Here is a 25,775-nt window from a genome sequence, read left to right as displayed (position 1 = left end):
CCCACCCCCTCCTTCCCTTGCACAGTGACCCATGCTACTTGGATCCATAGCCCTGACAGCGTCCTGATGTGGCTGCCTCTCTCCCACTGCGGCCTGTCGACCCCCTCTAGACAGCTGTCATGGTGCTCTGGAGTGGCCCAGCCAGCCGTCCGACAACACTGCCACACCTGAGTTGAGGAGTGGCCAAGGGGCCCAGCCTGCAGGGTGAAGGCACTTTCCAGGGGCTCTGCCCAGCGTGTAAACCAGACACTCGGGGTCTGTACATCGAGTCCCACCCACCCGTCAGCGTTAGCACCAACTTACACGATCCCTTTTCTTTCATAATAATGGTGCTTTCTTTGGCAGGAAACTTTTGCAGACAGAACAAAAATAACTGTATTGACCTAGAAAAAACAATGCAAACACAGTCAGGTGGCCAGCTCATCTGTATCATCACAATAGACCTTCAAATGCCAAACACTGTGGAACATTTTCACCCCGTCTCAGGGAGGTGAGGCTGGGATGAGAAGGCCTCGGGCCCCACGCACCATCCTGCCTGCACAGGACCTTCCTGGCGGCTGGACGCTGAGCGGTCTCACAGTGGACGGGGACTGAGACCCAGAATCCATGGGTCTGAGGGTGAGGCCGCATCATGGGGGTGATGCCCTCCCTGCCCTGCTGGCCACTCAGAGGAGCTGGTGACCCAGCCGGCCCCGAACAGCCCCGCCCGCCGATGCTCCGAGGGCACTCTAGTTCCCACATTCCCGAGAATCTTGGGTTCTGAGACCCCCCCCACCCCGTACTCACAATTATCACCGTTCCGATGGGCCCAGCAAAGCTCCAGATCAGGGTGTCTCGAAGCGACAGCCAGCAGAAGTCGGGGTTTCCGTAACCCTGGGGGTCCAGGCCCACCGCGAGCCCTGGACAACACAGAGGGGTGAGTGAGGGCCACACCGCAAGAGGGGACCCTCCCTGGGGCCGGCTTGGGCGAGTGTGGCCACAGCAGGGTGTAAGCAGTGCCACCCAGGCAGGACCCCTGGGCCCCAGCATTGCCCTCAGAGGGAAGGGCCAGGAGCCCAAGATGAACAGCTGGGATGTGACAAAGGTCTAGGTTCCCTTAGAGAAAAGCCCGTCACAGGGCTAAAGCACAGGCCCACCATGCCCACACAGGTCCAGGCAGCTACAAGGAGCCCACCCGGGCCGGGGCTGCTAAGAGACACCAGAGACGGAGAGGGATGGCAGCGATGGGACCAGGCACAAACAGCTATGACAGCACGACAGGAAAGCCAGGACTCCTGGGACAGACCTCAGGTGCAAGGGAGAAGGGCCTGAGAGCACACCCGTGCTGCGCGCACACACACACACACACACACACACGCACACGCACAGGCACACACACAGAGCCCCCACATACACCCCAGAAACGGCACACCACTCCAAAGTGCTATGCAAATGAGGAGTTCCTTGTAGTATCTAAACCACAGCCACTGTTTCCAACCACCACGCGACAAGCTAGAGGAGGGTCCTGTCCTTGCAGAACCCTCAAGGTGAACTTTGGGCTCAACACACACCTTGTTTAGGAGAAAGGAGTATGTGTGACCTGCTCCTTCCTCCCCGTGGCTACCCTCCCCCACCTCCTGCCACTTCCCCCTGGATTCTGGGAGGCTCAGGCTGGGAACAGCACCCACAATCTCTGACAGCCTGCCCTTCCTTCTGCTCTGGGGTCTGGCAGACATGGAAGCCACCCCTCACGGGCCTGGGAGGAGACGCTGTGCTCCATCCAGCCCTGTCTGGAGGGGACACCCAAGGTGACCACACAGGGTGGAGTACAGACAGGACGTGTGTGATACTCGCCCCTCACCCCCACACAGATGGCGTGGGCAGGCAGGAGGGAGAGGCGGAGGGCCACCCATGCCCGGCCAGCTGCCATCAGAAGATCCTGCAGGGAGAGGCGACAGGAGTCTGCACAGGCAAACCCAGCTGCAGTTGGCCAGCACCTCCATCTTGGCCCGAAGATCCCTGGGAATCATTTTAAGTTTTTTTACAAAAGACTTATGTGTTAAAAAAAAAATGTTTTTCAAGGAAGTGAGAAACGTACAGTGTCTGAATTTAGATCCCAAAGCCATCTCCGAGGCAATAGTATTTCAAGTGTGACTAGACAGAGAGGCAGTATCTGTGCCCAGATTAGGGGCTTATCGCGAGAACGCGTTCTAGAAAGAGGTCTTCAGCTTCTCTGGGTGAAGTCCTCAGATGGAAGGGGCCTCCGGCCTCAGGGCTGTTTCCTTCCGGTCCCTTCTTTGATGACCTTCGGCCCTGCCACTTGCTACCTGACCTGGTCAGGGCCCTCGGTCCCAGCAGACAGCAGCTGTGGGAGGGTGAAGGTCCTCCCGTGTCACTCATAACCACTTTGGAGCCATAAGCCTTTGTGACATGAACAAGGGAGTCATTTCACTTCATCTGTGAAACGAAGATGACGCACCTGAAATGACCATATGGGATTCCCAGCCTTGGTCAGGTCTGGCCCCCATGGGCGCCCTGACGAGGGGGCCGCTTTCTTCGAGGTACTGGTGCTATTGTAACAAGCCCAAGTGTGCTAACCTAGAGGCTCAGCGCAGGCTGTGGCTAAGGGACAGTTTGAGGCACCCCCACCCCCCACCCGGGGCTCCTTGCTGCAGACCCTCACTGACTTCATGCTGTGGGGTGTTCTCACTCCCTCTTCCCATCCCCTATTGGAGCCATGTCCCCTGGGAAGATCCGTCCACCTCCTGAGCCCCAGAACCTGTGATGGTGACCTTATTTGGAAACAGGGTCTTTGCAGATTGATTTAAGGGTCACAAGATGAGACCATCCTGGAATAGGGTGGACCCCTAAATCCAGTGACTAGTGTCCTTAAAAGAAAAAGGAGAGGGAGGTTTGAGACACAGAGACACAGGGACAAGGCCATGTGATGACAGAGCAGAGAACCAAGGAGTGCCACGGGTACCAGCAGCCACCAGGCAGCGGACAGGGACCTGGGCCGATTCTCCCCCAGCCTCCTGCCCACACCCTGATTTCAGATGCTGGCCTCCAGACTGAGAGAATAAACTTGGTTTATTTTAAGGCCCCCCAGTTTGTCGTGCTTTGTCACGGCCGTCCTACCAAACTGAACAGCTATGCTTAAACTTCAGAATGTGCCAGCAACCATGTCCCCTCCTTGAGGTGGGCGCTGGGGTCACCCATCGGGGACTGATGTCACCTGTGGCAGAGCTAACTCCCTTCCCATCACCTGAGGCCCCGGAGCTGGGGGCAGCCGGCCCCACATGGGGACAGTATAGACCAGGAATTAGATCTGAGTTTATTTGGGGTACAGAAAACCAGAGAGCAAAATGTAAATGGCCCCTTTGTAAACTTAGCAAATAATTCTGACCTTACTTCATTTTTCTTCATAGAATTTGACGTAAATAAAATTCGACAGTTTGGTTTCTGAGCTTAACTTACTCATTAAAAAACAACCCCAAGTAACAGTAGAGGTGCAAGCAGGTAGTTTGAAAATGAAACGAGAGAAGAGGCCCCGAGTGCCCATGCATGACCAAAGCCTTGTTTTCAGGGGCTTCAGTAATTGGGGGGCCTCCAAAACCGGCTGCTCCCTCCTTGCCCCTCAGTTCTTATTCTCCCAGGTCTTTGGGGCTCAGGGACCACCTGACTCAGCCGCCTTCCTCACGAGTCTCCCACAACCACGCAGAAACAGGCGGGGTGATGTGCCCGCCATGTTTAGTCTTTGGGTGGAAGAGGTGGCTGCCCCCCAGGGCCCAGCCTGCTCCCACCTCAGCAACTCTGTATGGAAGTCACAGTCTCTCACGGTCCCCCAGAGGACAGGGGGAGGAGAGGCATCAGAATAGCCCGGTGCCCAGACTGTCTGGGTGGGAGCAGAGCAGGCTCAGAGACCAGTCGGTGATGTTGCCATGGAAATCAGGATGGACACGGCTGCCGGGCAGAACCCTAGGGCAGCAACCGCACCTTCTCCCGTTGCCTCGAGCCTCAGAACTCGTGTCTGGATTCCTGGAACCCAGGGCCTAACGAGGAGAGGGGATTCAGTTCTTCCTTTGTGAATAGAAGTGTCGACCTTTCTCAACAGGAAGCAAACTCTGACTTTCTGGTGCTTAGTGAGAAGTGTGCTGAGGAAGCACAGCTGTCCTGTCAGTCACTCACTCACTCACCCATCCACCCATCACTCATCCATCCACCATCCATCCATCCACCCATCCATCCATTCACGCAGTGGGCAGACATAGACTTTTTGTCTATTAGGTGCCACAGACAGAACCCTGCACTGACCCGGGCCCCGCTTTCATGGAGATCACACCCATAGGAGGTGCGTCCCCACAGTGAGTATTGGATGATCTCACTCGTGTGTGCAGACGAGTGCGCAGGGCCAGAGCCTCCTCTGCTGGGTACAGAAGGAAGAGGAGGCAGACAGCTCTGCTTCCTGTTTCCTGGGGTGCTGGCTTGTCTGACACAGGTTCCTGCGTCAGCAATGTCACGTGGGAGCCCCCAGGGGTGATGGATTCCGGCCCAGGCGCCCTGGCGGGGCTGCTCCCTGCATCTCACCTGTGACAATGGCCGGGATGCCCCAGCCCATGACGTAGTAGAACCGCATGGGCCCCGCGTCGATATTCCGCACCTCGGTCAGCATGCGGTAGACGTGCAGGCTCTCCACAAAGGTCCAGGCGAAGGTGCTCATGTAGGCGTAGTGCAGGACGATAGCCGTCACCGTGCACAGAAACTGCGGGAGAGGAGCAGCCACTCAGCGCCTGACGGCCTGTGCACGGGGCAGGGAGCGAGCGACCAAACCGGCCACTTGGCAAATGTGAGGGTCTGGGGCTCTCAACAAGGAAACTGGGTTAATTGGTTTTGTATCTGAGTCACCCAAGAGTGGCTGTTTGAGTGCCAGAGTCAGTGTCTCAGGCTCCCATGTGCAACAGAGGATGGGGGTTGAAGCACCTGGGGGGCCCCAGGGACCCCTCCCTAGCCCGGATCAGTGCCATGAGCCAGCATGGCCTGGGGACAAGAGGTAGGCAGAGGCTCTAGCGTTTTCAGGAGAAGATGAAAATCTGTGTTTTCTTGTTATGGTTCCAAATTCTGAAATGCTGGCATTTAAAGTTAAAAAAAAAAAAAAAAAAAAAATCATGGAGGTGGCCTGCTCAGACTGCAGGCCCCAGACCTTGACCTTGGCCACCAGCCCTGACCCTGGAGCAGGTCTCCACAGTCCAGCGGGTAGGGCCGGAGGGGGCCGGAGCTTTGTGCTCTGTGACCTTGGCGGCACATGACAGCAAGTTTATCGTGCCCTAGCCGACTCCACAGGGCCTTCTATCTCTACCAAAGAAAGGGCGGAGATGGGAGTGTTTGTTCTGTCTGTCCTGTGCCAGGCACCTGTGTCTGGCCAGTGGCCGGGTGTCAGGGAGACAGTCAACTTCCAGGGCAGCTGACGGACAGCCTCCTGGGCTCTGGGGGCCTTGGTGAGCCAGCCTGCATCCCTGGACACCAAAGATGGGGTGACAATGGGAGGAAGGCAGTGGCAGGAGGTGCAGGGACCCTGTGGGGTCAGGGGAGTCCCGCCTCGGAGGCCCTGAGTGACATGCAGTCCGAGGTGCTCAAGGACAGAACACAGAGCTCTGTGCCTTGGCCGAGAGCAGCCTCACTGGCTCCTTTCAGGCAGGGCTGCCTCGGCCAGGGCCAAGGCCGGCCCCTGGGAGATGCGGGCAGGCTCCCTGCCAGGTCCTAGGAAGCTGGACTGGCAGGGCAGGAGAGGAGAGAGGATGCCCCCAGCCATAGCACACAGCTAGGCCCTGCCTCCTGGCCACTCCACAGAGCTGGGACCCATCCATCCCTGGCACATTCTGTCCAAGCTCCCAGGGTCTCAGGTCTGTGCCAAGGAGGCACCCCGACCCCAACAGACACAGGAGAGTGGGAGGAGACAGAGGGCCACCACCTTGACTCACAATGGAGACCACTCTGCTTAGGTGCCAGGTCATTATACCCCACGGGGAGCTCAACAGAGCACTGGCTCGCTGGGAACACAAGTGCCACCTGCTGGCCTGTCTACCTCAAGGGGCCATGTTCTCTCCAGAATCAAAACCACTGTAAAATATGATTTGTTAAATACAGTACAAAACAGGAGCCAAGCAGAAGAAAACCAGAATGTAGGTTATGACTAGAGACATGCTCTTTGCCTCCGACGCTGGCCACGGTCAGTCTGTACTTAGCAGTGAGCAGAGTCTGGTGGGGAAGGGCGAGCCCGAGGCTGGGCAAACCCTACACGAAACACCCCCTGCTCCCCCCTGTGCAAAGCACTGTTTGCTGGCTTAGGAAAACGAAGAACGGGGAGGAGGTTGGTACCTTGCTGCCTGAAACAATGAGAAAAGCAAATCCATAAAAACCACTTCTTTTTTTAAAAAAAACCACAAAGAAGTGTTAGAGAGACAACATTTTAAAACTTAACGGGGCCATACATGCACAGACTTCGGCACTGAAAACACTACCTTCCCAGAAACAGAACAAAGACAAAACACTAATGCAGAATAAATCATTTCAGACTGCCAGTAATCTCGGAGATGAAAAACCTCGCCCTGAGATGGGATGGTGAGTTTACAGAAAAGCCATAAAAACCAGGCGCGGTGCCAAGCCCCCAGAACCCTGCACACCGAGCATTCCTTCTGTTCTTCGTGCTCACCAGTGCGTGGCTGGCAGCGAGGCTCTCCCTCCAGGAGCCGTGAGTAACTGAGAGGAAGGCCTCTCCACGTCTCACACGTGCTATTCAGTTACAAGGAGCGGCTCGCCCCCACTCCACCCCCACCCCCCATGAGACCACTCAAAGGCACACTTGAAGGGTTTGGAAGTGAGTCATGCAACTTCCCACCGGGAGCCTCCCCTCCGATGCGCCGATAAGGGCTTGCACAGGTGGAGGTGCACCTGGTCGCCTGGCTGCGGCAGAGAGCTGGGGGCAGCAGCAGCCCCGCACTGGGGAGGCCGCCTCGCCCCACCCAGCTTGCGCATCTGTCCTCTGTGCCAGGCCTGCCGCTCCCGGTGCTGAGGCTGAGAAGCCACCGAGGTCGTCGGTGTGGCCCCCTCGAGTTGTCTGCCTGCAATAAACAGCCTGCCTCTAACTACTGTCCAGGTGGGACTGCCCACTCTCCCTCCTGACGGGGTCTGGCTGCCTGACAAGGGTCTTGAGGGGTCCCCCTGCTGACCATAAGTGAGGAAGGGCAGTGCAAGCACGCGAGTGGCCCTGACCAGCTAGCTAGAAAATTCATCCTCGCCCGTGTATCCCCTCCTCTCCCAGGGCCTGTCCATTCCCACAGACACATGCCCTCTTCACAGGGGGGATGCCTTCCCATGCTTGGCCCCGCCCCACAGGGGAGTGTCCACTCTGAGTTTCCATCTCATTGAGTGGCGTCCCCACCTACTCGTCCCCTTCTGGAGACCCAGCTCCTCCCTCCATGCCCAGATGGCACTGACTCCCACCTTCTTCTCACGCCCACTGTCCTGGCCTGGGTTCCAGCCTCACCACCGGACTCATGAAGACACTCAGGCTGCTTCTCTGACCTCCCGTCTCCTCACCCATCCTCCCATTGCCAAGGTCATCTTCCTAAAATGCAGGCCGGGTCATGGCTCTCAGCAGCACAAAGCTGCTTGCAAAAGGAAGATGGCGCTGCTTGGTGCAACCCCTCAGGCTCTGGGAGACCAGATGCCCGACCTTTCCCGACTTATCCGGGACCCCTCCCATTGGATGGCAAAGGGACGGTCCTGCTCAGCTCTTCCCTGACGCGGCACAGCTCCCCCACCTGCCACCATGGCGTCATTTTGGCGCCTGACATTCCGGTCTGTGCCTGGAATGTGGACTCTAGGGGCAGAGGTGGGAGGGCTTCTTGGATCTGCGTCTTTGACAGGTAACATACAGTGACAATCAGTAGGCCCTCAGTACATGAGGAAACAACAGCTATGCCACTAGCACGTGGCACGGTGGCATTCTGAGAGTGAAGGCCCATTGCTCACCTTGGCAGAGCTCAGGTTGAGGTGAGAGCAACCTCTGGCCTTCCTGGAGTCACTGCACATGCATGTGGGATGGTCAGCTGGCCTGACATCTCTCCAGGGCTATCAGGGTCATCATTAGTGATGGACACGAACTAACACACACAAACAGTGAACTGTGTGCCCTTGGGCAGGTCACTCAACCTGGCTGGTCTCGGCTCCCTCACCTGTAAGAAGGAACTGCTACCACCCCAGGGCCCTGCTCAAGTTTCAATGAGCCGCATCGCGTCCGTAAAGCTCAGGCCCAGAAGCTGAGCCTGGACCGCCTCCTGAGCCCCCATCAGCGTGCTGGGACCCTTGCAGTTTCAAAGCCCTCTTTGTAAAACGGAAAACCAGCCGGGGACTGCCAAAGCCACAAAACTCCCTTCTTCCCTGTCCTTTTCTCTTTCCCCCCATCTTTGCAGCTGGGCTGCCAGCTTCTCCCCCAAAGTTGGTCCCTGCCCCACTCCCCAGGGTCACTCTGGCCACCAGCCCATCCCCCCCGCCTGCCCCTTGACGTCACACGGACTCAGATCTGTCAAGTCCTACAGAAGCTCCCCCAGACCCAGCTCCCGCTCCAGCTGCAGCTGACATCTTTTCCTCCTTCCTGTGGCCAAACTTCCTTAACAGGCAGCCTCTCTAGTGAAGTCATTTCTATTCACGCCTACGTAAATTACATTGAAAATATACTCTGTGACTGATTTTATCCATCTCTCTCCAATAGCAGCCAGTTATCCCGCTGAACTCTCCAATTATTTCTCAAAATGTGTCCGTCGATTGGTTTGGGTGTTTCTGTGGGGTCCACCATTTCACTTACATAACCTAATCATCCAGTGACCGCCATGAATGTATACAACACGCTGTGATGCCCCAGGAGGCCAGGTGACAGCCCGGGTACCTACACGACCTGGCGTGGCTCAAGAAAGACCCGTGTGTTGAACCAGATTACACGGAAGCTCACCATCTCCTCTCTCTCGTCTCTTCCTCTCCCCATTTACTCTCCGCAGCCTCCCTTCTCTCCTTCAACCCCATCGACACCCCAACACCACCACACCGAGTTCTGGGCCTGTTCTAGACTTCTCTCTGCCTCCCTGGGGAGACACCTGGGCTTTCACCGGAAACACAGCCGTGACTCCTGAGACTGCAGCGTGCAGGGCTGGGACAGGCTGCCACACAGGGAAGCCAGTTCACAGTGTGTGTGTGTCAGGTGTCTTCAGGCCGCTAAAGGTCAAGTCACAGCTCGCAGGTTCTGCGCTTTGACAAATGACTGTACTTTCTGATGAAATCACTAGTGTCTAATCGGGAAAGTAAGAGCTGATGTGACTGGAGCCCCCAGCCCTTTCTGCCCTGGCTCTCACGGACGCCACCGGAGGACCTCACTGGGCACAAAGCAACAGCCCACCTGACTGGCCTGGGACTCCCAACATGCCAGAGCCGGCCCGCGGCACCCACCGGACAGCACCGTGGTATACAAAGGTGAGGCCTGCTCCAGCCTCAGATCAAGGCAGGGCCACACACGCGGGGTGGGGCGGGGCCGGAGGGGGGGCCTCACCGGGTTTCCCGTCTGGGTGACCCCGATCACGAAGACCAGCTGGGAAGAGAAGAGGGCCCCAATGAGGTTCCTGTGGATGCTGTGCAGGTTGGAGCGCAGCGTCCGCACCAGCGCCAGGAGGACGAAGGCCACCAGCAGGGCGGCCAGCGACAAGGACACCGCAGCGTAGGTGACAATCTTCAGGGGCAGGACCTCTCCGTGCTGTGGGCGGGTTGGTTAAAGACAAGAGAACGTAAGGGCCGTGGCTCAGATGGAGCTTTCGCACAATAAAGTCACGTTAACGTATTGGTTACCACAGGCAGGAACCAACGTAACCACCACGTGGTTCTCAGATTGGAAAACACCAAGAGCGAAACCCCAACGAATAGCTGAGGTGATAAAAGAGTTCTGGAGATGGATGGTGGTGATGGGAGCACAAAACGTGTACGTAGTTAATGCCCGTCACCTGTGCACCTAAACGAGGCTAAGAGGGTGAATTTTATGTTAGGTGCATCTTGTCACAATAAAAAAATAACAAGAAGAAGAAACCTCACGCAGCAACGCTGCTGTCCAGAAGACGCTGAGCTGGTCACCTAAACCCCACCTGAGACCGACCTTCCAAACAGGCTCAGTTTACACTAAGGCAGATGGGCCACTGCCGCCGGGGACGGCCGTTGGCTCCTGTGCTTTGTACAATATGACACTTGTCCAGGACCCGGTAACCTGTGGGGTTTTGGCATTTGGGAACCAAGACACTCCAGTTCTTTGGTAACTTCTGGAAAACACCGTTTTGAACTCACCTAGCGTTCTGAACAGGGGTGCCCAGCAGAACACTGAGGGGGCCAGGGCCGGGCTGGGCTGGGCTGGGCAGGCCTGAGTGCTCAGGCATTTCTCCTTCGCAGCTAACTCGGTGTCCCCTGGGGGCTACAGTCCTGGGACTTCCCCACAGCTGGGAGCTATTCAGATACCTGGCCTTGAGGCACCCCAGGGTGGGGGGTGGGGGCCTGGGAGCCTTGGTTCCTACTCTGTTTTCATTTCTTCTACCTGAATTCCAGCTTCCTGGCCACGAGAGGACCCCCAAATCCCACGTGGACAAAGACCACAATGTATTAACTTTCTCCAGGCTGGGACCTGCTGGAAAGTGCAGCTGTCAGGCGAAGGCCTGAGGGCGCCTGCAACCTCCCAGAGAACCTCTCTCTCCCCTTATCACCCTGACACCCCTCAGCAGCAGCAGCAGCAGCTCATGGCTGACTCAGCCTTCCAAGAATGTGACAGAAATGTGGATGGGCACACCAGGGAGCCCTTGGGAAGGATGCTGGCCTGGCCTCTTGGGACAAAACCCAGGCCTGAAAAGGAGGCCACTGCGAGGTCACCCAGCCCCGTGTTCTGGATCCTAGACTCGGGGTCCCAGCCCAGGCTGACCTCGGCACGCCGCCCTGCTCAGGCCCCAGCGCCCCACAGAGGCCGGCTGCATTCCCAGGCCTCGGAAAATGCCCGAGGTTAAACATTAGCCACCCTGCTGCTTGGGGGCTCCTGACTGAGCTTCCTTTGTGTTTTGGAGCCAGCATGCGTGGCTGGCGCTGAAGGGAGATACTCCCTTTGTTCCTGCCAGCCGACTCTTTTCTTCCTTAAAATTTAAAGTGGGGTAGAAGCAGCATCATCTAACAGACCGCTGAGAACCCTGCTTTGAAGTGTGGTGTCTATTCCGGGCATTTTTCAGTCTGAGGCTAGGGTCTGCCATCCCGGTTTTTGATTTACAACCTGGCCTCTTTGAAACCCTTTTAAGAGGGTTTTGTTATGGAAATGATAACAGATCTGGCCAACTCTCCTAGAATGGACCAGGTTTGGTCAAAGGACTTGGAAGGAAAGACAGCTTGCTGAGGGGGCAGGTTTGGGGCGAGGCGAAATGCCCAGGGATTAATCCCCTGGACACACTTGCCAGCGGGGCAGGGTGGCCCCTGGGGGGCTGTGCCCACCTCGCGCCGGGAGACATCCATGAGCACAGCAAAGCTGGTGGTGTGGCTGCACTGGCAGGTCACGTGGGTCCGGTTCCTGGACAGCAGCTCACAGCCCTTGGCCGACCAACCTCCAGCCCCACTGGTGCTGCAGAGAAAAGGGGGGTGAGATGGTTCCCTCCACGGCCGGGGTCTCCAAGGCCCTCCTGCCCTCGCTGGGGTCCGTGCAGCATCCTCACTGTGCCCAACACAAGCACCAGTGTCATCCGCTCTGAGGACCACAGTCCTGCTCCACCTGGGGCCGTGTGAACACTCTCCCTTCCCTTTCGCGGCTGGCGAGGGCCGCTAATGAGCACCCTGTGAAGTTTACATTCTATGTGTCATCAGCAGTAAAACTTAAACGGGATGTCTTGGGTCCACCACATGCCCCTTTTGTTGGAAACATTAGTCCGTTGTTAAAACAGCCGCTTTGTACTTCAGTCTTCTTTTGAGTCTAGGTGATTTAAGAAATAATACCTCACGTTCGTTTTACACTTTCATCTTTAGGTTGCTCAATGTTTTATGGCCACTGCCGGGAAGCAGGGCCCAATCATGACTCCCGTTTCACTGACGGGGAGCCCCAAATGACAGGCTGCTACGGGTGTGTCAGCCTCAGAGGGAGCCCTGCCCTCCCTGGCTCTGGGAAAGTCTGGTCACTGCTCTGATGCTCAGTTTACTCATCTGTAAAGTGGGATGTGACGGCTAATGCGTGTCTGCCAAGAACTTTCAAGATCCGGGGATGACAGGTGCAGCATAAAGCAGAGAGAAGAATTAGAGCCACAGCTAATTGCCGGGGTTCAATCAAGTGACCATGAGAGACAGCCGGGCCTCATGCAGGCCAAGCAGCCTTCACACTTCCCTCATTGTGAAAGGGGTCCTGAACTCTCTCTTTTGTAAGCCCAGCGTCTATTACAGTTCAGACGCTATGCTGCTTGCTCATTAACTAGAATTTGGGAAACACAGGAGGAGGGAAAGAGTGACGCACGGTCTTTCCCAAGCCAAGCCTGCTCCCCAGTGTGAGCCTGTACAGGCCTGGCATCTGCTTGCCCACCCACCCTAGGCACCAGCACCCAGCAGAGACCCACTCGCAGACACCCACTCACTCTAGTGGGACCAGGATTTGGGGAATGTTTGTGTTACACAGGAACGAACTCCCAGATGCACAAAATTCTGTCCTAGCTCCAAGCATGGGGGGTGGGGGCCAAGGATGGGCCAAAAGCACTCTGCTGAGGTGGGCACGGCCTCTGAGAGGTAAAACCAGCCCAGCAGATGCTGTGTTCTCTCGGGCGGGCCAGGTGAGGTCAGGTACCCCACCTGGTATGGGGACCCTCCACATATCTGGGATTTCCCACTGTTGGCAGAAGGGCCCTGGGCGCAGCCTCTAAGCCCCGTGTGTGCCCAGAACAAGCCCTGTCTGGTTGTGCAGTGGGTGCGTGTCGGCTGCTGTGGCATGGCGTCTGCAGGTGATGGGCCCTGTCAGCTGGTGTACACGTGTGTGTGCGTGTTTCTAGGCATGTATGCCCATGTGCAGGTGTCTGTAACCAGATGTGTGTACACGTGTGCGTTTCCAGGTACATGTCTGTGTGCATGTGTGTACGTGCATGTGTAACTGTGCGTGGAGGGGATTCGGACACCCCAGGACGAGCCTCTTGCCCGAGAGGATGGAAGGGGAACAACACATGAGAAGGATGCCGCACAGGACACTCTGCATGGAGAGCTGAGGACCTGCGAGCACATCCTGGCCTCAGCAAAGCCCCCACGTGGAAACGCAGAGCTCAGGGGCAGGAGGTGGCCGGCCTTGGCTCCCGATGTCACGCTTACGTGATGGAGTGGTTCCAGAAGACGCAGACGGGTTTGGTGCGTTCCTCGGTCTCCAGCAGGGCGAACTCCACCAGGACGGGCTTCTCCAGGGGGCTGGGGAGTGGGGCCCCCTCGCTGTACACCACACTGCTCACCACCGGCGTGTTGATGACAGGCCGGTTAGGCAGCCTGCGTTGAACGGCAAGAGCACAGGTACCAACACACTTAGGAAATGACTATTTTAACGCCTGTGTGCAGACGTGACGAGGACACGGGACAGACATCTCTCCGGGAGGGCCGGGATCACAGTGCACGAGCTCAGAGCTGGGCCTGTGCTGCGGCATCGTGCTCAGTGGAGGTTTAGTCACTGATGGGGTGCGCTCAGGGAGTGGGTCACCTCTGGGTCAAAGGTGAACTTTGGAAATACACAGATGAAGAGAAGGTCTGTGCACAGAGAGGTTTCAGCCCCATAACGCATCACAGCAGAAATACCAGAAACGACTAAAATGTCTGATTAAAGGAACCTAATAGAATCATTACAGCTCCTGGTGGAATCTCATCCAACCACTAAAAAAGGATGACTATGAACACTACAGACCCAGGAAAGGATCTGGAAAACGATACTGAAGTTGAAAAAGTGAAACCTGGGTGTGTGGCCACCTCTGCTCAGGTCCACGAGGCCCCTTTGGGTGGCACTCGCTTTTCCAGCCAGTGTTCACCAAGCAGCCCTAGTATTACTAGGCCACCAGTGGCCCAAGGCAAACAGGCGTTGGGGGTCGGACCCTCTGAGCAGAAATTACATTGCTGAGCTGGTGCGCCAGCCGTGTCCACTGAGGCACGTGCTGGAGAGGGGCTGTTCCTGGAAGAAATACTAGGGACCGTGCCCGTCTGGCAGACCCAGAACCTCTGTCCAAGGGAGATGACAGAGCCGTGGTGCCCTTATACAGATGCTTGAGTGGTTAAGATTTTGATTTATGAAAAGCCTCCGAACCCTCCAGAACGGTCCCTCCCTGTGCCCCCAGGGCCGGCCGTACCGGAGGCTGCGGCGGTCCGGGTCATAGTACTCAGGCAGGAGCTGTCCCAGGGTCCTGTAGATGATGACCAGGGCGACGGCAAACTGGCCAGGCTCGTCGGGGTGCCTCCTCCGCCTCCTGAAGAGGGCCTCTTTCTCGGCGCTGGGCCCCGGATGTGCCGTCTGCGGGGCAGCCTTCCGGCCGACCGGCCTCACCACGGGCCCCTCTGCAACGTGAGCAAGAGTGTGAGGGCAGGGCCGGGCCCCGTGTTCCTACCACATCACTTTCCACCTGAACAAGTGCTTCCTGAAATCAGGAGATGTCCTGTGGAGACAGGAGCGGTGCCTCTAAAGATTAAACACAGAGCTGCCATGTGACCCCACAACCTCACTTCTGGGCAAGTGTCCCGAAGCATGGAACGCAGGGCTCAAAGAGACACGTGTCCGCCCATGTCCATAGCAGCACAACGCACAGCAGCCGAAAGGTGGAAGCAGCCCCAGTGTCCGTCAGCAACGAAAGGATAAACAGTGTGGTCTCTCCGTACAATGGAAAATGACTCAGCCTTAAAAAGGAAGGACGTTATGACACGTGCTACCACATGGAGGAACCTCGAGGACTTTACGCTCAGTGAAACAAGCAAGTCAAATATTGTACGATTTCACTCACATGAGCACCTGAGTGGATCAGAGGTACAAAGTGGAATAGCAGTTACTAGAGGCTGGAGGGAGGGGGAGGGGAGGAGTTAGTACCGCCTCCTCCAGGAAGGCTGCCATCTGCCCAGGAGCATCACACGAGGCTACAGTGGGTGTGCTGGACAGCGTCGGGCATGGCGGCTTCTCAGGAGCCTCGCGTGACCCTTGAGCTCTCTAAGGAACAGGGAACAAGCCTGGCCCCTCCCTGTGTTTGCTTCTGACCCAAAGGCTTCTCTGGGGCTAAAGCCTTAGTGTCCCCCACGACCCAACTGGCTCACTGTGTCTCTAACCAGTGGGTACCGCAGGCTCCCCGTGGGCGGGGCATCCGGGGTACCTCACCCCAGTAGAGTGGGCAGCATTCCCCTCCACTGTGTGGGTCAAGGATGTGCCAGGATGTGGTGGGGCAAGGCCTGGGCTGGGCCGAGAGCCCACCTAGGAGACAGTCAGGGCGAAGAAGGGCTTTGGGCCAAGCTCAAAAGGTCAGTGGCTGAGGGTAGAAGGTGCCAGCCTGGCGATGCCCAAGGGGGCGGGTGAAAGGTGGGCAGAGGCCAGCCTTTGGTGCCACGTCCTGGTCATCCTTAGGTGGTGGGGGGAGCAGGTCGTCCGAGAAGGGACACCGAGGGGCATGGGGGCTGGGCTGCAGCCCCTCTACCTCCTGCAAGCTCACCCACACAGCCTCACCCACATGTAGGGAGTGCCTGTCTGCTTCCCTGCCACGGGGCGAGTCAGGCATTTGGGGGAATTGGGGACCGCATCTTCTCATCAGGGGATGCATCAGTGGGGTTCGTATGTGGTGGCTGCGCTGACGGGCATTTCAGTGGATTAAGTAAATGTTGAATACGGCGCCGTGGCCAGGGCTGAGGGGACCTGGCATCAGCTGGCAGCTGTCCCAGGACGGCAGGGAGCAGGTGCTGTGAGCTCCTTCACGGGGTTTCCTGGAGCAAACGAGCCTCCTGCACGTCCACTCCTGATGCCATGGGCCCAAGAGCGAGGAGGACCCTGTGGTCAGTCCCGAAGCAGGAGCACTGACGATGTCAGAGAAAGAGCTGCTTTTAGGTCCACACACAGCGATACGTGGATAACTACACAAGTACTGCCCCTGGGGACACACGGGGACTGTGTTGAATAATGAGAACCCCTATTGATCCCAAATTGAACCCACTTTGAAAGATGGAGCAAAGCTTGATGCACCATCAGAGTAAAACCCACTTTAAGAGTTTTTGAGGTGCCTGAATAATAACCACACAACTGACAAACCTACTGTACTAAAAACATTCCCAATTTTAAACTGTTACAGAATTTATATTTTCAAGTCCACTTTGTTTTGAGACATTTTCAATAGTTGGAGTGAATCTGTGAAAAACGCTTTTAAAAAAATTCAAAATGTTTAAGCGGTTTGGTGTTATCATCCTGACCAGGACTGAACAAGTGCACACGGAAAGCTTCTGGTTTGATTTTTTTGGAGGGTGGAGGGTGGGGTGGTGGATGCTAAAATTTTACCTACACACATTAGCCACTTTTCATTGCACAGCTCATGCACAATTTAAGTGCTCTCTCTTTTGTTTAGACATTACAAATTAGCTAAATATTTGTAAGACACGACCCACCATTTCCACTCGGGTCTGATGCCAGTAAACGTCCCCAGCCGCCCTCCCCCCTATTTCAGGGAGGCCCACCGCTCACACACAGGACGCGCTCTGTTGTGAGAACTGGTTTTCTTATTCTCCCAGGACCCTCCAGAGCCCCCTCCCCCCTCTCGAGGGGCAGGAGTCCCCAAGGGCAGCCCTGGTGTGTAACAGGCTTTACCTCTTCTTTCAGGTGGTTTGAAGAAGTCAGCCGAGAAGAAGACGGAGGACGCCAGCTCTTTTGGGAAGTCGTCACGAATGTCCTCGAACCGCGGCACCCAGGCTCCCGTGAAGTTAAACTTGTCAAAGACGTCAACAGCAAGGACTGTGGGGACAGCGGTTTCTGTCACACACCGCTCACAGCCCCTCCCACGGAGCTGACCGGACCTGCTGTCCAGGACCCAGACTCCTGAAACCAGAATCTACCTTTCTGTTCTTTAAACCTGCAGACATGACGCAGCAGGATTCCCAAGTGGGAAGGGGGTGGGGGAGACATGCGGCAAGTTCAGCTGCTGAGCATGGCACCCGAGAGCCACCAGGCTCGGGTCTCCGATGGGGCAGCTCCATAGGCAAGCACGGCGACGGCGTGACAAGTGAGCAGTGTGCGCCCCCAACCCCCTCCCTGGTAGGGACGCCACTTCCAGGTTAAAAACCCAGGCCGGTCCAGTGGTAGATAATTAGGTAAATCAAGGGCCACCTCCCGGGAAGGGACAATCCCTTAGTTTTGCACAACTGCCACCCCACAGGGCTTAATAAACACTTGCAGGAGAAAAGGGGGGGCAGCACCACCCCGTAGGATGGGCCCCCCAAGGGCTCTGCCAGCTCTGTCTGGGCCAGCGGGGGTGCTTCTTCCTACCCTGACCCCAGAGCAGCGTGTCCTGGGTGCTGGGAGGACTTGGCTAATAAGGCATTTGTTCTGTTGACAGCTCTGTCCCTGCCCAAGCAGGGTGGGCATTCCCCCACCGCCCCGGGACCCAGCTGCTCTATCCCGCATCCCTCCATGGGCCTGTGCCTCTCTGAGTGAGTGTAGAGGGATGGACCTGAGGCCACACCCCCATGCCCACTTCCCCAGACCGTCTCCACCCGAGTTCTGAAAGGCCTGCAGGCCACCACAGACCTGCCAGTGGTACTTCGCCACCTCGTCACCTCTGCTCAGGCCTGTCCCTGATTTCCTGGACCCAGGAGTGGTATGTGTGTCTGTGGACCATCTTTGGACAGGCTGGACAAGGAGAGTCCTGTCTCCCCATTTTACAGACAAGGACACCGAGGCCAGAGCCGTTGACCCTTCCCTAAGAGATGGCCGTGCTGGGGCCACGCACCCTGACAGAGCGGGGGTTCTGCCCGCGGAGCACACCCCTCCCCCACGTGGCGCGTGGCCCTTACTCATGTTGGCGGTGACGATGACGAAGGGCCTCAGGTAGGTCCTCCGCAGGTTGCGTGCCACGTTGCTGAAATATGCCTCGAAGCGCCTCAGCAGCTGCGCCACGCCCCCCTCGCTCCGCTGGATCTGCTCCCATGCGGCCCTGGTGCCCGGGGCCAGGAGGGCGCTGCCCGTGCGGACGACGTCCTGCTCAGACAGATGACAGACAGACGGCACTCAGCTCATGGGTACAGCCAGCCCAGAGGCCTGGCGGCCACGGTGGGAGCTCCCCAGGTTCAGGAAGACCAGGCTGGGCCAGGACTGCGCATGGAGGAGACATGGTGTTTTCGTCTCAAAGGCAGGACAGTGTGTCAGGCAGAAGCCCTGCGGGGGGTTTCGCATGTGCACCCCGAGACACAAAGGGGAGGTGCCCTGGTTACATCAGAACCCCAACCCCACCCGGTAAACCAGGTGGTGGGAACTGCCGCCCCAGCTGCTGAGCACACAGTGAGCCAGCTGAGGTGACATGGAAGGTGACTGTGGGTGACGTTGCTCCCCCGACACTTCAAGGTTTATGTGAAGGGGGGAGAAGGCAGCATAAAGCATGAGGCAGACACACGACTGTCCATGGGCTCAGGAGTCCCAACCCAAGACAGAAGCCTGGACGGGAAGCTTCTGTTTGCAAAGAATCAGAAGTGGGAACAAACTTTATCAGTCCAAACTCTCAGGTCTGGATTGAAATGCAAGTGAGGGGACCCTCTCTGCTTAGACCCTGCGGCTTTGCATGGATGGGGAGGTCTCCCTGGGAGATCTGCATGGACAGGGAGGTCCCCCAGGGGCTCTGCTTGGACGGAGAGGTCCCCCAGGGGCCCTGCATGGAAGAGGAGGTCCCTAAAGAGCTCTGTATGGACAGGGAGCCCTCCCAAAGGCTCCGTGTGGACAGGGAGGCCCCCCCAAAGGCTCCGTGTGGACAGGGAGGCCCCCCCAAAGGCTCCGTGTGGACAGGGAGGCCCCCCCAAAGGCTCCGTGTGGACAGGGAGGCCCCCCCAAAGGCTCCGTGTGGACAGGGAGGCCCCCCCAAAGGCTCCGTGTGGACAGGGAGGCCCCCCCAAAGGCTCTGTGTGGACAGGGAGGCACAGAGAGGAGGAGAAAGCGAGATGACACTGAGCCCTCTCCAAGAGGAGCTTGGAGGAATGTCAGGAGGAATGAGTCTCCTCACAGTCATTCTAAACAGATGTTTTCTAGAGGCCAATTACTTAACCAAACGTAAAACAGGAGGGTCTGTGTAGGGAAGGTCATGGCCTTTGACAGCTAGACCTTGGGGTGTGTGGGTGGGAGCAGAGACTCCAGAGCCCCACCCTTCACAAACTGTGTGCCCTTGGCGCTCTGTGACTCAGTTTCCTTACCTGTAAAATGGGGCAATATGTGTGGCAGGGTGTGTGTGTGACATAAGTAAGCAAATTCGTGGAAACCACACAGTACACCGTGTGGCCTGTACTAAATGGTCAGTTGCTAGCAGCCGTCACTATTATCATCACGACGAGTGTGACCCACACATGCCCTTCCCCAAACGATCCTAACACTTGGAATCAGTTTTGCCGGCCACTGCACTGGACAGGGCTCACATCTGAAAAGTGAAGTTTTGTCGGGACGACCCTGGGTTTGACGATCTTTCACAGCCGGGCGAGGGCTCCAGCTGTCCTCTGAGTCCCTGCAGGACACCTGAGCTCACAGGCCGTCCCCGGATGTGCCGGGCTCCCCGAGGGGCGAGCCTACCTCGTGGAAATCAGCGTCCCGCGTGGCCGCCAGCTCAAAGCCCTGCTGGCTGCTCTCGTGCTGCAGGATGCGGGCCAGCAGCTGGTAGGCCGTGCGTACGTCGTTGCCGAAAGGTGTGTCGGTGTGCTGCGTGGCGTTCCGCAGCGCCTTGGCCAGCCGCAGCGACCCGTCCCCATCCATCTGCGTCTCGTTACGGCTCAGCTTCTCATTCTGGAACGAAGGAACACACGTGAGGTCTGCAAACCGATCGTGGTCGCTTAGGGTCCTTCCTGTTTAGAAATTCACCCCGTTCCGGTGGAAATCGCCTTGTCAGGAAAGAACCAAAGATATCCAAAAATCCAAAAATGAGCTCTCGCTGATAACTGTGCACGAAAAAGGACAGATGGTTTGTGAGGCCAGAAAGTGCTCGGAAAATACACCAAGCGGAAAAAGTGAGAGCCTATGAGGGCGAGATGAGAGGACAGGGGACTTGAGCCTGGGGACTTGGAGTTTGCAGAACCAGACGCAGAGCTGGGTCCTGAAGGGGAAAGAGGAGATGGGCCCTGCCTCAGGAGCCCAGAACAGACAGTCCTGAGCCACGCTGTCCTCTGAGCAGCAGGGTTGCTGCTGCCTCGTCGCCCACCCCCTCCCGGTAACCCCGTCTGCACGCCTGTCCCTACCATGGCTTTGAGCTGCAGGAAGGAGACGGTGGTGCAGTTGAAAAGCTCAGGGGGCAGCCAGCCCTTCTCCCCGCTGCAGTGTCGCACTGCATTTCCTGGGGAACAGAGAACAGACTCAGGAAACCTGAAATTCCAACTGTTCATTCACATTGGTTTGTCTGGATGAATGCAAACCCAGTGTGATGCCCGCCCCTCGCTGGCCCAGGGCCACGCAGGTGCCACAGCCACGAAGCCAACCCAAGCACTCCTGTCTCACGCCTGGGGCCATGGCTAAAGCTGCCTAACAGTTGGCCTGAGCCCAGCACTGATGAGTGAACATCTGAGCAAGTCCGTGAAAAAAGAAACCAGCTCAATCGTTTGCCAAGCACTGACAAAACCCACGTGCATTGCATGCCTGCCCCGGCGCCGCTGGGGCTGTGTGCGCTCCCAGTGTTGTCTCACGGGATCCCCAACACCCTCATGGGGGGACGCAGCTGCAACCCCATTTTACAGTGAACCCCACACTGAGTGGCAAAGCAGTTTGTCGAGTCCCCTGGCCACTGTGCTCTGTGTGCTTTCATTATCCTTTTCCAGGTTTTGTCTACTACCGTGTTTCCTCTAAAATAAGACCGCACAATCAGCAATAATGCATCTTTTTGAAGCAAAAATTATTTGACTATAAGACTGGGTCTAGTATAATATAATATAAGACCCGGTCTTATTCTAATATAAGACCATATAAGTCCTGGTCTTATTTTAATGTAAGACCGAGTCTTATATTAATTTTTGCTCCAAGAGACACATTAGAGCTGATTGTCCGGCGAGGTCTTATTTTCGGGGAATCACGGTACCAAGGAAAAAGTTTTCTTCAGCATGGACCACCTGTGAGTTCTGCTGCCTTGGCCGGCTCTCCTGCAAGCTGTATGCCTCTGTCCATTTCCTGCTGGGAACGGACGCCACAGGCCACTTACCCACGGATCCTTTGGGGCATGGCACCGCAGCCGGCTGCCCGAACTTGGTCTGCGGCCACCAGATGCCGGCCTCAAACGCTCTGGGACATCCGCTGTAGATCACTGGGGTAGAGAGAAAAGAAGGCCCTCAGCCAGGCATGGCCATGCCCAAAATGTGCAGCGTTCTCTGCACGCTCCTCCCTGAAGGAGGCCCTGTCCCCACTAAGAACGGACCCCTCGTGTCTTCCCCCCAGTATTAGATTGGTTGGGGGGGTGACCCAGGCTCTAATGACACGGTCGTGCAGGGCCAGGTCCACAGAGGACCAAATGGACATAGTGAGACCACAAGGCAGCTGAGTGTTCTCCAAACCCCAGGAGTGTGCTGTGCCCACGCAGACACACACATGTATCCACAGCCCCTGTCCCCATGACGTGGCCTGAAAAGGGTCAAGGGGAGACACGAACCTTCACAGCCAAGTGTGGTGACCTCGGCGAAAGGGTTGTCGCAGCGGTTGCACTGGCGGCCAATGACGCCGGGCTTGCAGGCGCACTGGCCGGTGTCCATGTCACAGGCCCGGCTGTGGGAGCCGTGTGGGAAGCAGTCACACGGCAGGCAGGTGTCCTGGTCTGGGGGCCTGTAGTGATTCTCCTGCAAATGCCAGAAGCAGCGCATGCGACTTCAGATGCCTGCGGAGACCGTACTCCTGGAAGATGCTTCCTGAGCAACGTCAAGGTTCCAGCCCAGCCCTGGGCCTCTCTGTGCCATCCTCCACCCGCATGCCCCGAGAAAGCCAGACTGGATCGGTGCGTTCGCCAGGAAAGCACCTCCTCTCTCATTTCTTGGCAAATACTTATGATGGCCACCTGCATATTTGTCCCACAAAGGACCAGGGATTCAAATGGACATATAGGTATGAGGATGGCCCTTGCAAAAAAAATTTTTTGGGGGAAAATTGTGAGAAATTAGAAGCTGCCTGAACATCTGCTGATGGGCAGGTCAAGGTGAATGTCAAGAGCAAGGGATTCAGATTTGGAAAGTCTGGGGTTTATGTCCAGCTCAGCAGTTCACTGGCCACTCCACAGTTGCCAGGTCACTCAAGCACCCCACCCCCACTGAACACTGGTTCAGGCTATGACTCGGGCAGACTTGTGGCCAGTATCCAGGCTTCCCCGTCAGGCAGACACAGAACTGCCCACACATGTGCACAGGGGTTTACAACTATGTGTGTATTAGTACCTGGGAGGAGGTGCAAAAATGGTAGCAGTCACCTGGGGGGGAGATGGGCTGTCACCTTTTAAATTCCTTCCTGCATTTTCTGTAATTATTTTTATGAGAAAAAAAATTCTCGGCACATTTTCCCCAAATACCCTCCCCACTGTCCTCCTGCCCTGCCACCCACTGATGCCACTCTGCCACCTCCTGCATGGGCCTCGCCTCGTCCTGGTCCCCTGTGGCCATTGTCATTTTTCATTTAAGTGCTTCAGGAGACAAGTCACGTTTTGGAAGCACTGTGGACCACGAGGGACATTATAGGTGTTAAACAGATCACCGGGGAGTGTCAGAGTGTGCCCTGCGATGGCACTTTCCTGGACTGGGGCAGCACATGTCCCTCGGCAAGTGGCTACTGTCACCAGCAGACCTTTCCTTTGGGTTTCCAGTTACCAGCAGCTCAACAGCAGTTGTCAACAGGACTCAGGGTGTGCGATGCCTTCCAGGAACCGAGGGGGACGGGGCTTCGTACCATTTGGGCTGAGAACACTCAAGCACGTTCAGAGACACGAGCAGGTGAGCTCCGTGCCACGCACGCGAATGGCAGACACCCGAGCGGGGTGTGGGCAAGGCTCTTTAACAATTTGGGCCATCACTGAGTGCTGGTTTGATAAAAGACCAGGAAAACGGCCCACTAGGAGAATCGTGGCTGCTGCAGAAAATGAGCCAACCTCCCAGAAACACTGTTTCCCGTTACCAACGGAGTGGGCGGCTGAGGACTCTAGCTCCCCCGGTCCCAACCAGCTTCCACAGGAAAACCACCCCTGGTGTATGCATAGCACCGCGGTGGGCAGCGAGCAATCGAAAACCACATTAGCATGTAAGTATGTGTGTGCACTGTGATTTCCCTGGGCTCAGGATGTGTGTGTGTCCAGGTACACGTGTGTGTGTGTTTACACACACATTGGTGTGTGTGTGTGTGTGTGCGCCTGCATGCACGGCCGGCTCCCTGGGCTCGGCACCCGAGGTGGGGGTGGGGGATGCATGCCCACCGTCCGTCTGCGGCCAGGCCTCACCTTGCACTGGCACTGCCCGTTGGTCTTGTTGCAGTCGGGATCGAAACCTTTGCCAACAGCACAGTGGCAGGGTCCGCACACGGGGTTTCCCCACCAGCCTTTGGGGCACGGAAGGTCGATCCTGTTGAGAAGACAAGATGGCAGGTGGCCGCTGTTGCATAACCGTCCTCCTCAGAATGAACGTAAGCCTGCTGGGGGCCTGGAGCCTCGGCTGGCCCGGTTCTGGGCACCTTCCCCCACCTTGAGTGGCCTCAGTTTCCCCTGCTTGCCCCACCCCCAGAACTCTTAAGAATTTCAGGCCCCACTTCCAGCCTTGAGGGACCCATGTTTGGAAGGGTTCTACCTACAGAACTGTTATTTTTAAATAATTTGTTTGCCCACTTATTTCTTCTACCTAGAAGACACAGGTCACTACCCCACCCAGGCGTTGGTTAGCATGACATCACCACACTCACTGTGCCCCAGCACCCACACTGTGACAACTGACCCCACTGGCTGGCCTTTCACGTCCCCGCTGCCCCACACAGCAGACTGAGCCCAGCTGCCCCGGGCAAGCTACCCCCGGGATCCGGGCATCTGCCAGCTCAAGGATGCTGAACCAGGGCTTCTGCAGCCTCCACGGTGTCTCAGGTCCCCAAGGTCAAACACTGGCCACGTCCCACGGATGCTCAGAATAGCCTTTCCGTGGATGTGGCATGTGCCTTAGTCAACTCCGTGAGGGCTGGACCTGGTGGGCTGAGAATCCTCAGACCCACCCAGTCCTACCACATGCGCCTGCCTGGCAGAGCCCGCAGACCCTGAGAGGAGCAGCACGGATGAGGATGAGGCTAGGCCATCCTGCCTCTGCCCGACCTGACGGCTCACCTGCGTGCCACCTGCAGACACACCTGCCTGCAGGACGCTCCCCCAGGTATCCCTCAGGCTCCTCAAAATGAGACTGTGCCTCCTATCCTGGCTAATGGCACTCCACCTGGACCCCGCCAACCTCTCTTACCCTCTCGCTCACCTCATAAGCAATTATTAAGTATCGATTGTGTTCATGTCAGGGCCATGAAAACGACCAAGACAGGGTTCCTGGGCAGAGGTCTCCAGTCTGGTGTATATGGGTCTGCATTTACAGGGTGGGGACCCCAGAACCTTCGCGAACCCCTTCTCTTCACCACTTCCTGAGCCCTGACTGCCTGCAATGCCCGGCCTCTGGGACACTGTACCACCTCTGCGCTGGTCCCCCTGCCTCCAGGTTCCGCCTGCTCTGACCGTGTTCCACAAAGGAGCCGGGGCCTCTGAGACCCAGACCTGATCCTGCCACTTTTCTGCCCCATGGCCCCCCAAAAGCCGCGATCTGTTCCTGCTTACAGGGCAGGCCCCCTTTTAGGCTGGCCTGCCTCCCTAGCACAGGATATGCCCGGAATCATGGGCCTCCAGGTCTCACTCTCTGAGCGCTTCAGGCTGGCCTGGCCCTTCACTGTTCCCGGCTCTGCCCCTGGTTTGTCCCTGAAACGCCTTGCCCTGGGGCCTCCCCGCCTCCTATACAATTGTCATCCAGCAGCCAGTGGTGCCCATCTCTCCATGAGATCATGAGCCCAAGGGCACGGCTGCATCTTGTTCACAGGTGGGGTCCCCGAATGACAAAGAGCAGAGCGAGTCCCTGCCAGGTGGAGCAGGCTGGCATCTACATGGCTCCTGCATCAGGATGGTTGGCCAGCACTGGCTAAGGATCACCAGCCGTGACCTCCAAAGTGCCCCATCTGGAAGAAAGGGATTTACCTGCAACGACTACACACCTGGGCTCCGGGCACCAGGACTCACGTGCCTGTCAAACAAGACCTCAAAGGATAAAGTGTTTCCTGCAGTTACTCTCATCTTCCCGCAGCTGAGCCCCTGCCCGCTCTGTGCACAGTGGACTTTGCACAAAGTAGAGAGACGACTTTGCTGTACGTTTCTGGAGTGGAAATGTGCTTAGACGGGGTCACTGTGAAATGCTCAATTTGATTCTCATTTATTTCACGCCAAATTTGAAAAAAATAAACTGAATAGGTCCTTAACCCAGAAGTAGATATATTTTGGGTGAAATAACCAAGAGGA

The 25,775-nt window shown here is 56.9% G+C and overlaps 1 protein-coding gene across 2 annotated transcripts in view; it reads right to left on the bottom strand.

The window, feature by feature from the left end:
- CELSR1 (cadherin EGF LAG seven-pass G-type receptor 1) overlaps positions 1 to 25,775 on the bottom strand; it is a 132,887-nt gene that overhangs the window by 7,173 nt on the left and 99,939 nt on the right. For both annotated transcript variants that reach the window (XM_074326582.2, XM_074326581.2), the window contains exons 14-27: positions 23,691 to 23,811; positions 21,870 to 22,053; positions 21,426 to 21,527; positions 20,476 to 20,570; positions 19,817 to 20,026; positions 18,064 to 18,247; positions 16,862 to 17,005; positions 14,385 to 14,589; positions 13,372 to 13,539; positions 11,533 to 11,659; positions 9,578 to 9,778; positions 4,567 to 4,741; positions 787 to 899; positions 304 to 383 (exon numbers count right to left, since the gene is read on the bottom strand). In XM_074326582.2, the coding sequence (XP_074182683.2) occupies positions 304 to 383; positions 787 to 899; positions 4,567 to 4,741; positions 9,578 to 9,778; positions 11,533 to 11,659; positions 13,372 to 13,539; positions 14,385 to 14,589; positions 16,862 to 17,005; positions 18,064 to 18,247; positions 19,817 to 20,026; positions 20,476 to 20,570; positions 21,426 to 21,527; positions 21,870 to 22,053; positions 23,691 to 23,811 (2,109 nt within the window). The remainder of the gene's footprint in view (positions 1 to 303; positions 384 to 786; positions 900 to 4,566; positions 4,742 to 9,577; positions 9,779 to 11,532; positions 11,660 to 13,371; positions 13,540 to 14,384; positions 14,590 to 16,861; positions 17,006 to 18,063; positions 18,248 to 19,816; positions 20,027 to 20,475; positions 20,571 to 21,425; positions 21,528 to 21,869; positions 22,054 to 23,690; positions 23,812 to 25,775) is intronic.

This window comes from Rhinolophus sinicus, chromosome 1 (assembly GCF_057876585.1).
Source record: "Rhinolophus sinicus isolate RSI-liver-muscle chromosome 1, RSI-T2T, whole genome shotgun sequence".
Classification (NCBI taxonomy): Eukaryota; Metazoa; Chordata; class Mammalia; order Chiroptera; family Rhinolophidae; genus Rhinolophus; species Rhinolophus sinicus.
Note: the sequence above shows the minus strand (reverse complement) of the source record. Positions and strands in the feature narration are given on the sequence as shown.